This window comes from Pseudonaja textilis, chromosome 7, assembly GCF_049901715.1.
Source record: "Pseudonaja textilis isolate UNSWEBS1 chromosome 7, rPseTex1.2, whole genome shotgun sequence".
In the NCBI taxonomy this organism is placed as follows: Eukaryota; Metazoa; Chordata; class Lepidosauria; order Squamata; family Elapidae; genus Pseudonaja; species Pseudonaja textilis.
Genome location: NC_141996.1, coordinates 35,053,229 through 35,069,853, shown reverse-complemented (window position 1 = coordinate 35,069,853; position 16,625 = coordinate 35,053,229). Strand labels below are relative to the sequence as shown.

The 16,625-nt window shown below is 35.4% G+C and overlaps 1 protein-coding gene across 2 annotated transcripts in view; it reads right to left on the bottom strand.

The window, feature by feature from the left end:
- The window catches only part of EPHA3 (EPH receptor A3), a 218,075-nt gene extending 205,388 nt beyond the window's left edge, over window positions 1–12,687 (bottom strand). The window contains exon 1 of one of the 2 annotated variants that reach the window (XM_026700759.2): window positions 12,382–12,687. In XM_026700759.2, coding sequence (XP_026556544.1) covers window positions 12,382–12,478 — 97 coding nt within the window. In that variant the 5' untranslated portion in view covers window positions 12,479–12,687. The remainder of the gene's footprint in view (window positions 1–12,381) is intronic. The other variant, XM_087937437.1, reaches the window with a different exon arrangement.
- Between the last annotated feature and the right edge of the window lie 3,938 nt (window positions 12,688–16,625).

Sequence of the window (16,625 nt, the reverse complement as noted above, 5' to 3'; positions counted from 1 at the left end):
TAAGATTTTCAGGGTTATACTGGGAATTAAAAACCACATCAGGAGTAATTTTGCTTGTTCTTCTTGGGAAATGTTATATATCTATACTGACTTTTGAATCTAACCTGCATAAAAGCACACCAAGTTCTTTTAATTCCTCTGAGACTTACTTGAAAAAGATGCCAGATTGAATTAGGGCTAAGAAAGTTTCCGAAGCATGATGAACTTTATAATGTACTCATAACTGCAATAAACATTTCAAAGGTATACTATGTTATCTGCTGCAGTTTGTAGATATTATATAAGTATATTTTTTCATAAAAAGATTTTAGACTTTTTAAGCATATATTTTTTAGAACTTTCTCATTAAGATACTATTGAATATTTTATATAATGGAACAACCAAAGCGTCTTGTGTCTCATCTTTAAATAGTAACAGTCCAGTAATTGATATATTACAGAGGACCTAAGTGTTCTTCCATCTTATCTCTCAAAAAATATTCAGAGGACAGATCAGCAGCCAACTTAGTTTTAAAAGAAACTTCTCACATAAATGTACTATACATATAAGAACCATAGCTTCCTAAACTGAGCAAACGGCCTCACTTCTTTGCCATTTGGGGGAGGGGAAAGCAATGGAACTATTTAGTTAAATATTTCCCTTAAAACAGAAATAACTATCCAGATTCTGTTTTAGGAAATAATATGAAAATTTCCAAGAATTAGAATCATGTTTTATTCCTGTGTTCGAAATGTGATTAAAGGCTTATTTTTCTGAGGAAAATAAAACTCCATCCAATTGCTTGCACATTTAATGTTTAGGGATATTTCTCTCATTAAGTCTACACCTGTCTGCTTAAAACCAAATCCCATTGCCTTCAATGATACTTATTCCTAGGTTTGAAGCCTAAAAAGATTTAACAATATTTGTAAAACATATCACAACCTTACATTATTTTTTGTACTTATGATGTATAATTACATCTAGTTCCAAATACAATTTTAAGCACACATTGTAAAATCAGATCAGTAGGTGAATATGAAAGGCAAAAGAACTTCTAACAGGAATATTGCCAGCTTTTTTATTGTATTAGTTCTTTAAAAGGCTCAACAATTCATTAAACATTTTTCAAATAGATTTTGTTTTTCTGTTTGATTGCTCGCAACTTTATTGCAGTGCTGTTATTCTTTTTCCAAATATCAGAATCAAATATTTTTCTTTTACTTTAATGCCAAGTTGGAAAATACTTCTCCCTTCAATTCCCCTCTTCATTCTCAGGAATTCTAAATTCTTAAATTGCCATCCTGTAAAATAATCCTATATCATATACAAGGGTTCTATCTTAATATAATTATTTACAAGTTTGACTTTATCCATGCATACAGTTTTACAAATCATAAACAATGCCCACTTCGGAAATGATCTTCACGTCCCTGGGAAATTTTGTCATAACTTGAAGAAAAGTCCTTTTGTTTTGTCTTGTATTCTGAAAAACATTCATATCTAAGGTAGGCCCAACCAGAATCCAATGTCATTTCAGCCATATATGTCAGGAGTACTACTTTTATTTTAATAGCTACAGTTACAGAATCTTGCAAGTCTGAAAGTTCTTCTTCCCAAACTTTAAATGTAAACTAGGAAGGGGTGTGAAGTGTTTATTCAAAGTAGATTTTTTGAATGAGATCAAATTGAGCTTGTCTAATCATTGCCTTGGTAGCAGCTCTTTTTCCTGTTCTTCAGGGCCATTTCCTACACCCTCCATATATAGATTGCTTAAAGATAATTGATTAAAGTGGTTCTACTAGCAAAGGAGACATATTGTGGAAATCAAAGCTGTTGCCTATAGCTCAGAGTGCACAATTTGGGAGAAGAGGGGAAACTGAGGGCCATGTTTGAAACTTGATTTACATGGTCAAAGAGCCATGCTCCAAATAGTGGGTGCTGCCAGAACAAAAATAAAATAATTATGGTTAATATCATTGTTAATCTTGAATTAAAATATAATATTATAATTTGAATTACAGAAGGCCTCAATTTGCAAAGATCTAGTGAGGGCATATTTCCAATGAAAAGGAAATAAGGAGTGTAGTACTATAAGTAAACTGATGGAATAGACAACCCATTAATGGAGGAGGAAGAGGAGGAGGAGGAATAATTATATCAATTTACCTAAATGATATTTAAATTTTTACTGACTCATACTGAGATGCAAACACACTACAAACTGTCACTGTTATGGTAGCTCAGTACCAAAAATAAGCTACTGAAAACTTAGTTAATTATTGTAATGATATTTGTTGATTAAGAGCCCAAAGAATGTTACTCGTTGCCCCCAAATTATTTCCTCATACACAACTAATGTGGATATAGGAATGGGAGACAACATGCTGATACAATTTTTAAAAATCTATTGAGTGTCACACTGAGGAAAACAGGATGCTTTTGCTGAATTTGGTTATGTTTTCCAACTAGCTGATGTCACCAAGAAGTTATTTTAATTGTTTAACAGAATTTATGAGGTAATTAATTTAGAGCATATGTGCCTTTCTATTTGCATTTTCTTTTTTAAAAAATTGCCCCAGTTTAATCTGCTGCCCTTACAAGCAAAAATTACATACATTCTTACCCATTTTTGACATTTGAAATGACTTAAGATAAAGAGAAATAGTAATATAGGCTACTGCAGCCTCTCTTACTTGAACCATCAAAATGTTGTATGTTATTCATCTCCTATTCCAGTAGCTTGCAGGCTTGGTACAAGTCTTTTTCTCAGTCTATCCAAAATTAGTATACATGCTATTGGTGTATTAATCCTACTTGATCCTACTTATTTTGGGGGGTTTCTTGACTAGGAAGCAGGTGTTCTCGTGCCTATTTCATTTTCCCCATAACTCAACACCGCAGGTGTTCTCGTGCCTATTTCATTTTCCCCATAACTCAACACCATATTCTTGAGACAACTCCAGTTTCCCAATGTATTTATTTCCTAAACTATTTTTTCACCCATGTAATTTATGGAGCACTTGTAAGTAGCTCTGACAGGATACACCTTTTGTATATTCCACCTTTCACCATGTTTCAAACAGGGAGCATAATTGATGAATCTGCCATGAGACTAATGGTACGTGCTGTTGCCTATCTATAGCAGTTGCATTCAGATTTAGTAAGTTGAAATCATCATTAAATTAAGTTATGATGATTTAAGGGGCTACCACTGGGAAGAGGGTGTTAACTTATTCTCCAAAGCACATGAAAGCAAGGCAAGAAGCAATGAGCAGAAGATAATCAGGGAGAGACCCTACCTAGAACCAAGGACACATTTTCTGACAGTAAGAACATTACCCAGTGAAATGGCTTGTCTCTAGATGCTGTGGGTGCTCCAACACTGGAAGTTTTAAAGAAGGGATTCAACCATCATTTGTCTAAAATGATATAGTGTTTCCTGCTTGATCAAGGGATTGGACTAGAAGACCTGCAAGGTCCTTTCCAATTTGTTATTCTACTGTTATTCTAGTATTCTTTTAAAATAGTCTATTAATTCATTGTCTTCTGATAACAATTCAGCCCAAGATTTTATTCATTAATATATAAGTAGGGTAGAGGATACAATACAAAGCAGCATAAAATTAAAATAATAGACCTTGTCTGTTCTTGGAAGACAAGTATGTTGGGATATAATTATCACTCGGAGAGGAATACTATGGCTGTGGAATAGATTGTGAAGTCCACAAAAAGCAATGAAAAAAAGTACCTTGTAGCTCTTTCCAATATTATTCTATTGTACCTATAAGTCAGCAGGACTGAGCTCAAGTGGAAGAATAATTTACAAAAGGACAATTACCTTCAGGAAAAAAGAAGTATTTTTAAAGTGCTCTCATTCTTAAAATAGCTGTAAAAATTTATTTGGCCGAGTGGGGGGAAGTGGTGAGAAGTTTTCTATAAAACTATGTAAATAAATCCAGAATATTGTTTCTAAAAAAATGAAAAATAAATCAACAATTCTAATTAAAATTGAAAAACAAAGTATTTCAGCAAATAAAAATCATATAGGAATAACATTTTATTTTGTTTTTCTTAAAGTTTTCATGTCTATGTATCAGTCTTATCTTCACATGAAACTACTTTTGGACTGAGTAGAACTAATATCTCTGTAAACTTGCACGGAATAGAGAAGAGAGTTCACAAAGGCAAAGCTGAATTTTGCCTGGATTTGTAGAAGTGATACAAATATAAAGAAAAATATTTTGAGAATATCACTGTCTATTATATTATCTTACAGTGTTTCATATTTGTTTTTATCCATATATTTAGATCTGGCAAAGTGCTAGACAACCAAGATTTGTTATTTCCAAAATTCCTTATTTCTCTAAAAGCAACCTAAACAAAATTATAAAATGCAAAAGTTGATAGGCTGATATGTGTATAAAATTTTCAACACTGAGTTTTGAAAACGGAAGCTTTCTTAAGCATACCAAATGAGTTCACCTGATGTAATTGTGTGCTGTAATTCTCTCCCACGTGCAAGCTTATTTCACTCTCAAACGTCTTGTACATTTCCACTACTGTTTGTTTGGTGGGTTTTTATTCTTTTCCCAATATTTTTTCCACCAGATTAATGGGATTTTCTTCCTCACTCTGCCCAAAACAGCAGGATATACATTACTTTACAAAAAAGCTGCCTAAGTTTTCACTTACAGTTCATCAGTTTGAATAATGTCTCCTCCCCACGTTAAAGAATTAATTTTGTATGGTTTCGTTAATCCTCAACAAGGGCTTGGTAGGCTAGTCTTTTAGTCTTTTGTTGCTCTCTCCCAGCAGTTTCTTTCAAGTAGTATGATCTTTATTTTTATTTCTCAATTGCTATTTACCACTCTATTTGCTACTTATAAATTTTGCAAGCAAGCCGAAATGTAAAACTTTGGAAATGTTATGGATTTCAGTCAATAGCATTTCAGGACAGCAAGATGTTGTTGCTTTCATTTCCAAAATCAAGTTAAGATCATTTACTGAAGCCTTGGGTTTCATTGGTTGTATTGCATTTTTCACTGAGTTTATGTTGATTTGTTTAATTGATGCATACAATTGAAAACAGTTTCTGGATTAGGCAATTTCTGATTAATTCTATGTAATTAATTAATTGATTAATCTGCTGCCAGAATCACACATTCAGTTCAGATTTTCAGATAGTTTTAATCAGAGTTAAAGTATTGCAACATATTTATTTGGGAAGCCCAGTAGGCTTTTTATAACCAAAGTACTACAAATTTTACATATCCAACTTCAATTATAGAATGAAGGCCTCAGAATATTTCCTATTTCCTATATTTCCTATTTCAAATTAATGGAATTTAAATTAACTGTGATTGGATTATAGTAAGTGCTTTTATTTTTAAATAGTTGTATGTTAATGGTTCATTCAAAACAGTTAGTTTTCCAAGAGGATGCTGTATGCAGCTAAATCTAGAAATTAAGATCCAGTATCTTTTAAAAAGTGTATTTTAATGCAGAAAATATAATAGTTAACTGCTCAACATTTTGTGCACTGATTATAATTTGAATTTAAAAACAACACCTACTTTAAAACAAACACCTACTTTTTAGTTAATTTTCTTTCTATTCAATAGTTTACTAAGTTTGTGTGAAAATTAAAAAGTATGTATGGTTTAGAATTGAAATGTACTGAATGAATGTATTGAATGAATTGAATATAAATTAGAATATACTGGATATATGTATGTATGTATGTATGTATGTACGTATAAACACACACACATTCAATTCAAAAACAAACACCTACATTTTAGTTAATTTTCTAAACTACACATGTTAAATACTTCTAAATCCATTATCATGTTATATTTCAATATACAATTAGGATTGGCATTCATAATTCTTAATAAAATTGAGGATCCTACAAGAATGAGTAATGACAGTCCCAAGGTGAAGGAGGAGAAGGAAAAGGAGAAATTTGAGTTCCCATGGAGTTCCCAGTCCCATGGAGAAGAGAAGGAGAAGGAGAAGGAGACAGTACAGACCACCTAGTTAGCTTTTGGAAGCAAATTGCACAGACTAACTACAAAGAGCAATAATGGCACATTGGGATATCTGCAATAACTATCATTTGCCTGTAAGCAAGAACTGGTGGGACTGCAAAATAGACAAAATAATAAAAACTAATGTGCCCTGGGACTTTAGAATTCAACAAGAATGACACCTGCCACCAGATTTAACAATTGCAGAAGTCTGATGCATTGGAGACAGCAGAATAGAACAGAAACTACTGTAGAAAAATCATAAAATACAAGTAGAAGTAGAATAACTGTGGCAAAAGAAAGTAAAAATAGTACCAATAGTTGTAAACACCTTTGGTACAATTCCAAACATCTGGACCACCACTTGAACACCATCGGCAATGACAGACCACCATGAGTCGATTGTGAAAAAACAGATTCACTTGCAACACCATACGTTAAGTGACAATACCTTTAATATTATTTAAAAACAACATATCCCTATCCCCAGTCTTTGGAAAGGATTCAACAGGTAGATAAAATGCTAAATCCAAACATCTAGCTAAACATCTAGCTGCGACCAACCATAATAAGACAGCCTTAATATCTTTGTTTAGAAATCAATCACACTGAGAGATGGAAATAGTTGAATTTAAGTCTAGGATTTATATATTTTTATTAAAAGTATCAGAATGTCACTCTTATAGAATATTGATTTTAATGCAATCTTTTTTATCTAAATCTTTCTCCCCCATCCCTTCCCTCTCTCTCACACACACAACAGAATTTCTAACTTTTGTCCTGGTAGCAAATCCCAAGGGATCCAATGAGTTTCACATTTGAGTAAGCAAGCTAGGATATAACTATGGGTTTTAGGAATTAAATGCACACTTTTTAAATCTCTTCTATGACAATAGGAGTTTACTCTTTTATATTATCTATACCTCCATTATGCAAACAAATAGCTCAATAGAAATCAAGTGTGGTTGTAATATAAATAAACTAAATCGTGCCTAGCTGAACAGCAAGCGCCTTAAGTCAAAAATTCTGCTATCATCTTCTCTTGCTGTTGATAAAAGCTCTGTAGTGACCCTTGCTGGTGATAAATACCAGACTCCTCACTACAAAAGGAAAAAAACCCTGCATTTTTTCTATTAAACCTTTCATTCAGTAACAATTATCTCAAACAAACAAGTTATATAATTTGATGAAAAATGGTGCAATCTGGAACAAAAGGAAATCAAATTTAACAAAACAAAATTTGCTCCCTAGTACATTTATCCAGAAGAATAATGTTTTAATTCCTACATTTTGAAAAATATTAGTAAAGATAATATTCTGTTAAATTAATCATATGGATTGTTATTGAAATGGCAAACCTTTATGTTTTGATTTCTAAAAACTTTTTCTTCTTCAAAGAAGCTTCTTAGTGCTTATTTAAAGCTGGCTGGTTTCTAAAGTTTTATGTATTTTAATTCTTCAACCCTTTATCTTAATTTCCTCCACCAGCATTTGCTTAGTTTTTGCTAAGCACAAGTGCTGCACAAGCTCTTGGTTAAGCTATGATAACGGTATTACATTTAGCTTCTTATATTTATCATGAGACATGTCTCATTCAATGGGCTGCAAGTTTATCCAATGAATCAATCATTTGTTAGAAAATATTAAGACAAGCATGATTCTTAAGTAGAACTTTAACTGTATTAAGAGTCCATTGAAGTTGGGTGGCTTATAAATTCAAATAAATAAACATTAATCTAAACTTGAAATAGGAAAAAAGAATTGACAAAATTTTGAGTTTTATATTGATGTAACTTTTAAGGGCTATTAAATGAATCATATCTGGAAAAAATCTAGAGGCATTCTTTACTCCTTGGCTGTTTGGATTTTTGTTGTCCAGGTACGACATGTCCAGTTCAATAAATAATAATAATCATCATCATCATCATAAAAAACAGTCATTATAATGTATTCTAATTGTGTTGGAGCAACCAAAGGACCTTTTCAAAACTGTCCTGACTTAATTTTACATTCTGCATTACAACTCTGATTATTTAGTTTTATAGCAGCTGTTTCATTCAGGCACAGCATTAATACACATGCCTGCCTAAACACTGTTTTTTTTTTTCTTTTAATGTGATAGAATCATGCTAAATTTTAAGCAGATCAGAATTGGTCAAATTGTTGCACCTATATATATACTTGAACTACTTTAAGCCCCTGTAATTTGGTCTGGTTTAACAGCAGGGATTAAACAGGCATCAGCAGGGTTCAATAAGTGAGAAGATGAAGAGCTAGATAGCTATAAAACTGGAATTTTAATTATGCTGAGTCTTGGAAATGCTTCATCTATCATTCAGGTGATATCAGGTTTTGCCTTTCATTTTTTAAAAACTTTTAATCACATACTGAAATTGTACATTATAATGAAATAAAATTCCTGAATTCCTATAAGCCTTGTAATGACTGGCTACTATTCTAAATAATAATAAGTACATGGGAGCAAGAACCTATAATTGCAATTGCTTTGCTCTCCTTATACTTGATGTATGACTTCTGCAGAAAAATTGAAGAACATTCCACAGGATTAAATTTTTAAAAAATGGATACATGCACAACATAAATAATATTACTTGTAATTATGTGTTTTGTTTGAACAAAAACAAGAGTTGAATTTTGTTAGAAGTTTTTTGAATATAGATTTAATACAAATTCCTGATCTACTTCATTGCTACTAATTTTTAAATTACTATAAACATTAAAATTATTTTTGGAGACTAATATAGCTAACAACTGAATCAATGTAGTTATATAGTTAGGATATAAGGAAATATATATAGTCATATAAGGAAATATTCACACATTGTAACCAGAAGTACAAATATATTGTAAACTGAAATACTTTGCGTTACTTGTTTACCAAAGTACAGCCTGACGGTAACCATGAACAGATGTATATTTCTAGTGACTTGGGAACGGTAGGGAGTGAAAATTGTATTCATAAGAAATTCTTTATGTGAGATTTGAGAGGTTAAAAGAAGTTTCCTGTCTGCTTAGTCAAAATATTATTGAAGCAATTCAGGTTGTCAGTAAAAGATTAAACCAATTTGCTGATAATCCTGTTAATGACCTAGGTCAAGTGTTAACTATTGCAGGTTATAAAACAGTTAAATTAAGGTTGCCGGTAACCAGGAGCAAATAGTATCATTATAGAAATGGATTAAGGTGAAATAGCTACAAAGTTGCAATTATTATTTATTTGGTTCATGATGCAAAAAGTGAAACTTTAAACAAGTTTCTAATTAAACACATTGGGTTATCTGTATTCCAGAAAATCTAGAAGACTCTTGAAAAGTCCATCTTGAATTGAAAAAAGAGGAAAGTTATAAGCATGTGCTTTTAGACTTAAATTTCTATTATTTTTTAAAAAAAATCTATCCAAAGCTCAGCAAGCAATAAATTATACTCATTATTGAGACATTAATTTCTATAACATTTTACTGTTAATAGTTACATGATTAACTCTTCACAACTTTTTCTATTTATAATCAATATATTTAAAAACAATTTGAGATTGTTTAACTGCCTCTTTGATTCAATGCACAATATATATCCTTAGAAAAAATTTCAATTTTATTAATACTATATTAAATAGCACTGAAGAAAATACATTTTATTATCTCTTTGCTTAATTGGAGTTTCAGTGAAAGACATCATGTGTTCCTACTCCAGAATGGCTATAATATTAAGTATTTTGTGCAATATGCCATATAACCAAAACAATAAAATGTTATGAGAAACAAATGCTTTTTTTAAAAAAAAATACAGACACACAAACCTAAAAGTAATCAGTTAACAAAAGTATGTATTAAGTTAGTATAAACTTAGCTCATACAAACAATTTGTTCTACTCTTCTGCAGAATTATAGATCAAGTCATATGTAGAGCTCCAAAATATTTTAAAGATTTTTGGTCATTAATTCACCAGTAGATTATATGAAGAAAAAGGATCAATCCTTGTATAGGTCTATTCAGGTCCTATTATTGCAATATGGCTAACTTTACAGGTAATTAAATACAACTGCAAGTTTGGTTTTTGCATTTATAGGCATGCCTTCTTAACAAATTCAGAATATAGTGACTCTCTTTATCAGTGCAATTTAGTTATTTTATAAACAGTTCAAATATAGGGAAATGATGTCAAATAATACAGTTTAAAAATATATATTTTATTTGAATGTCTGAAAAAACATCCAGTGTACTCAAATAGAAACACATCTTCCTATATTTTTATTGTATATTTTCCCATATTTATTCTATATCATATACCTAATTCAAATTACAAAATTTTAAAACTTAATATTACTTATCATATACTTATTTCAAAGTTTGAAAAATTTAAATAAATGTTCTTGCTTTACATTTAAAAATTAATGATATAGCTTACTTAGCTAGGTTATTATGATACTAAGGAATATTGTGTAGAATCTATTATTACCCACCCACCCCAAAAGTAAGAAACAAAGAAAGGGGGGAGGGAATCCAACTACATAGACAGGAGAAGGAAACATATCCTTCAAACAGTATCATCTATGGGCGATAAATTCAATTTTCTGCCACGTTCAAATAGCAAAAAGCAAAAACCCCCACTAAATAACAGATATAACAGATACAAACCTAAGAGGTTTATATAATAATAGTTGCTATCTTAATATGTAATATGATTTGCCTGCCAGCACACTAGATGGTTTATTGCTCTATTGTGTATTATCCTTGAGTTTTGCTGATAAGACTTTTACCTAACTCCAGAATGGTGTCTCCAGAAAGAGATTTCCTATCAGCTACACACATTCTACTCATTATTTGACTACACTATAATGAATCCAATATATATATAATCCAATTATACACACACATACACTGACTGTGCTTTTTTTTTTACAAAGGAGTTTTTTTTTCTTTTAAGCTGAAATAGTTTTGGCTACTTGCTTACAAAAATCATTTCTGCATTGTTCCTGAATATAGCAATCCTCAAAGCAGAAGCAATAAACAAATAAGTCTGTCTTTTCCTACTGCAAAACAAAAACAAGCCAAAACAAAAACATTTAGAAATCCCTTAAACCAGTAATGATCAAGCAGGTGCAACATTTGTACAGTTACTGGATAAGAATTATCGCCACCCTTTTGGCCTGTACGTTTTGTACACACAAAGTTGAATAGTCATGTTGAAGATAGAATTTTTAATGCTGTAACTTCAATAACACATTACAGAATATGTGTGGAATATCTTCTATTATTTTGGGGAAAACTTCTATTCAACGGTCATTGTCCCTGGAAATATAGAGATCACAGTAACAATTTCTTACCCATATTGGACCTATTTAAATTACAACATTCAATTTTTACAGCAAAAGAAGTCACACCAAAGATAGGTGATTTAGAAAAAAGAGAAGCAACGTTTATTACATCTAAAGTTTGTGACGCAAACTAATAAAGCAACGCTTTAAAATGCAAACATTAATTTCTATAACGAACATTTTTTTAAGTGGGTGGACTGCTGGGCTTTTATTTTATTATTTCTGTAAAATGATTCGGTGCAATTACGTCACAATGTTAGGTGTAAATGAGTCACAAGCTGTGATCTCTGCAAAAGAAGTCTTTGCCCTAATAAACTCGTGGGGTCTCTCCGGGTAAAACAGGTTGCTTTCCTTCCGAGTCCAGATAAAACCACGCCTCTAGTTAACTGAATCAAAAGAAAAGGCGATGCGGAATTAGCATCGTTTTTTGGAAGCACCATCTCGAGGCTCCAAATCTACTCTTTGTTCCTCTTCCCGAATGTTTGCTTTCACCCACCCCCAAAAATAGTTGCACGGATAGTTTACTCTTCCTTCCCTCCTTAGAAGGCAGGCGATTGCACGGTAAGACTTCCCCGGGAAGGTTCCTCTGCGCCATCACATTTATGCTAATAATCAAACATACACGCCCTATTCACGATAACCTGGGTCTCAGTCACTTTACACCGGCACCCGCTTCCACGCGCGACCGTCAAGCCGCAGCTGATGTAAAACGACGGGGAGCTCGCCCGACTCTCTCACCTGCATCTTCCCAAAAGGGAACTAAGGGACTCGAGATCGCCAGAGCCAGCAAGCCAGCAGGCGTGCCCGAACCAACTTTGCCAATCGGTGCCCGTTCACAGCTACACCCACACCCACCCACCCACCCACAAAACCGCCCAGCGGCTGGTCCGGGACGAACGCCGCGCAGCTTTTCCTCGCTCTTCCGTGGCCCTCGCGGACCACCTTAAAAAGAGCAACCAGCCGTGGCCCCGGCATTGAACGAGCGAGGCATTTAACTCCCGGCTTTCCGAAAAGCAGCGCCTCCTCGGCTTACCTTCGTTGGATGGGGAAAGACTCAGATCTGCCAAGCAGCCGAGCGTAGATCCCAGGAGGAGGAGGCGGCAGAGGAAGCTGGGGAAGTGACAATCCATGCTGTGGCTGGTGCAGAGGGCAGCGCGAGCTGCATCTCTTCCCGGAGCATGCCACTGATGTGAGCGCTCTGGATGGCAGGAGAAGTTACCATGCTCCGCTCGCAGCCTGATGTCAAGTTTGACACTGGAAATGAGGAGGAGTCTCGCGGACTGCCTGGGCTGCCGGCACTTTGCCGGCCGGCGCGCCCAGGTCCTAGCGCCCTTCTTTCCTTCCAGCAAGCAAAGCCGCGCTTGGGATCCCGGAAGGCTGTGACTCAAAGCGACCGAGCGGTGAAAGGAGGAGCGTTTTGCAGGAAAACGGCGAGAGGGTCTGTGCGTGGTGGGACTTCGCCACCAAACCTCTCCTTGTTTGGAGCGCCCTTTTTGGGGAGGGGACTGCTTTGATTCCAAGAGAGGCGCGGCGTTATCAATAGCATTTGTCCCCTTGCCCTCTCCGCTTTTGTTTCGGCTAAACCCAAAGTAACAGCCGTGCCGTCAGCAGAAGCGAAAAACCTGTGCGGAGGTGCAGGGTGCAGGGTGGGGGAGGTGGGGGTGGGGGTGGTGAGGAATAGGGAACATCTCAGACAAAAATCCCCGTTGAAATCTCCAGCTTGAGATGTGCTCCAGTTTACTTAGCCTCTGCACTTGGGAGTTAACTCAGCAACTCCGTCTAGTCGGCGAACCTCCGCCTTCCGACGATACGCTGACCCAAGGTTATTTAAATGGCCCTTGTCTCGGTTAACCCAATTAAACTGCGTACCTATGGCGCCCACAGAACTAAGAACTAACCGCAGGAGATGGGTTCGCACAACCCACCAGGCTAATTAATATACGGTTGGCTAACTAACCAGTAGGTTAGGTTTGTTTCATTGGACTAAATCCCGCAAAGCCCAGGATCGGCTGTCGGGAGGGAAGCGGGAGACAGAGGTGAATCTTTCTATGGCAGGGAGGGAGAGAGGGAGAGAGAGAATGAGTGAGTGAATATGAATCACCTCTGACTCTGGATGCTGAAGACAGGATAGGACCCGCAGTGCTAACTGCCTAGAACAGGAGAGGAAGGGAGAAAAATTGGGCACCACCAGTCCTGAAGCCTGGCTTGTCACCTCTCTGTAGTCCAGGGAGAAAAGTTCCAAGGGACTTCCCAACTGAGAAGGAGAGAACTCCAAGATGCTTTTCTTGAATCTTTTCATCCTTTACTACTTAACAGTGAAAGAGATGAGAGGCTGATTTGTTTCCTTGCTTCTGTTTGATCACTTTTCCCTTGATTTTTCTTTTGAATGGAGGTGGTGGTGGTGGTGGCAGTAAACTGTCTCTTTCAGACATGTGCAATTTTTTTTTACTCCAGTAAAGAATAAGTTACTTCAAGTGATAGCTTGCTGGAATGAAGTAATTTGCATTGTCAGATTTTGGAGAGGGAGGAGATCATTTTTTGAAGAGTAGAATAAAAATCATTTTCTTCAGTTTCAGATCTTTACTGAAGCAAAGAAAGAAAAGGCAGGGAGATGGCTTTATCATAAATAAAAGTAAAAGAAAATCAATTATGCATCTGTTCTTTATTTGTCAACTCACAAGACACCCCAGGATATTGGCTAGCCTTTTTCTTGGGAAATGGGAATCCTTTTATTTTTACCGCTTGTGGCATCATCATGCACTCTTTGTTTCCTTTGTGCATGTGTAACTAGATGTTCAATCATACAGCAGTTTTCTAAAGCTGGAACTGCTCAGGAAGAATAACCAAGTTTTTAATAAAAATTCAAGTTATCTGGATTTTCTAGCACCCTATGATCTCTGGATCCCAGATGTGCAACCAGGTTTAATATATGTCTCAGAAATGGGTGGGCAGAGGTTCACCCTCTGTAATAAGTAATGCAGAACAACTGAATCTGAAGAGCTAATGTCATACTGCCAAGTAGGAACCTCAATAACCAAGTAGTAGCAGTGATAAGGACAATCATAATAAACTCTCAGGGCTATCAACACCACAATTGTCTTTGTTCCTAATTTTGGTGAAACACATTTTATTTTTGAGGTTGACTGGCTACACATGGGATACCTATGGATTTCTCATTTTATTTACTTAATGCCCAATTTCACTTTGTTCTTGGGTAATTGAAGCAGACGCCATTTCATTTTCAAGACCACCTATTGTATCACATCTTCCTATAGGAATTGGCCTGACCCTTCTTTATGAAAGAGAAGCACTGCTTTCCCCACTTTCAGAAGGCTAAGTGAGTCAGTGCTTGGAAGTGATTTGCTTGTTTATTTTGGCCCTTAGGAATGACCCTTTTGGCCCTTAGGAATGACCTTCTACTTGAACCTAGATCTGCTCCTACTCTTCCAGAAGATACCCTTCTAAAAGACAGCGTTTGTTCTGGAGGGCATTTCACTCATAATGCCATTGTTTGTTTGTATTTTTTTGCAGCCTGTTAGATTGCAGAAAGGAAAAACATAACTGTTCAATCAATCAATTTCTCTATTGTAGAGGTGCTATGAGTTCAGTTAAAACACACTTAGACTTTTTTCTTTTTCTTTTTTGGTCAGAGTTTGAAAACAGTTCCTTCCATTCCCAATTCTTCATCCCTATATTTCTTTCTTTTTTTAAAAAAAAAACCATTATCAATCTTTAAAGTGCTAAAATTACTGCCCTACTGAAGTTGGGATTGAAACAAGGACTAGTAGAAAGCATTAACCAGCAACTCTACCTTTGACAAGTATCTGGAAGTATAGCTGGCACAGAAGGCAGCTATGCAGACAGTTCTTGAGGCCCATTGGGAGACCTTTGTAAAACCCCTGTTGTACTAGCTGCAATGGTTGCTGGTTTGCTCTGCTTATGGTCCTTTTAAGGTATATTTGATGACCATTCAATGGAACAGCTTCCTTCAGATGTTGTGGGTGCTCTATCACTGCAGGTTTTTAAGAAGAGACTGGAAAACCAGTTGTCTAAAATGGTCTAGGGTGTCCTGCTTGAGCAGCTTCTTGAACTAGATGGTTTCCAAGGTCCCTTCCAACCCTGTTATTCTGTTACTCTGCAACTTTGATATACCATAGATCTGTGCATTCATCCTTGAAATTTAGATATGACAATTGTCTCAGGGAAGGGACACTAAGAAGATAATGTCTAAATATTTTTAGACCAGTGGTTATATTCAACCGGTTCTGCCCGTTTCTAGAAAGCTGGAAGGAGCAATGAGCAGTGGAAACCAAACCGGTTCTCTCTGCTGCTCTGCTGGCTCTGCTGTTGGGCCCACCCGCCTGCCCAGGCTCCCATACTCACCTTTATCCGCTGAATTTGAAGTGCAGCTGCTTTGCGCGGCACAGAATAGCACCACGTGGCAGCTGCTGGAGTGACTGGGATCGTGCAGGTTTGCAGGAGATGAGATAGAATCCCTCTGCGCCTGCGCAAACACCTCTATGTCTGTGCAAAGTGCACGTTTGATGCACACGTGCACGCAAAGTGTGTGCATGCACACAAAGCATGCCCACCAAGCCACACCCACCAAACCAGTGACAACAATATTTGAATACCACCACTGTTTTAGACTATGTTGAAAACTATAATCCCAGATATATTTTGATCCTCATAGTTTTATTCTTCTCCCAGAATCCATTCTCACATTCAACATAATATAATTCACACACTTTAAATAGGGGAAGGATGTGTTTGGCATTAATTTTGTATTTTATGATTTAAAATTGTCCTTTTCCAGCCCAAATTTGAGATTAACGTTCCGATTAGATTGCTAAAATGCTAAGGCATTTATTTGTTAAATAAACCATGACTCTCTGAGTTTGCAAAACATGCTAGCCAAAATTAAATAAGCCACCTTATATGCAGTGGTGTATGATCCCACACACCACACACCAGTAACATTTAAAAATGTTATAATATGCCTGTTATACAAAAAGTAAATCCAACTAAGTATATAATCTTTCTTCAGTTTTAGCATATTTGAGGTGTATGAAAGGTGACCAGGTGTTTTATATGATTTCTAACTCTGCTTCATAACAGTGACTCTGGGTGGTATACAAAACTAAAACAACATCATTTGCATCAGTTGGAAAAAATATTATGCTTTAGTCATGGTTTTTGTGGCATTTTTTGAACTATCAAACAATTACATTAAATACACACACTGAAACCATCTATCTGTTCTTTTATTTCATAGAA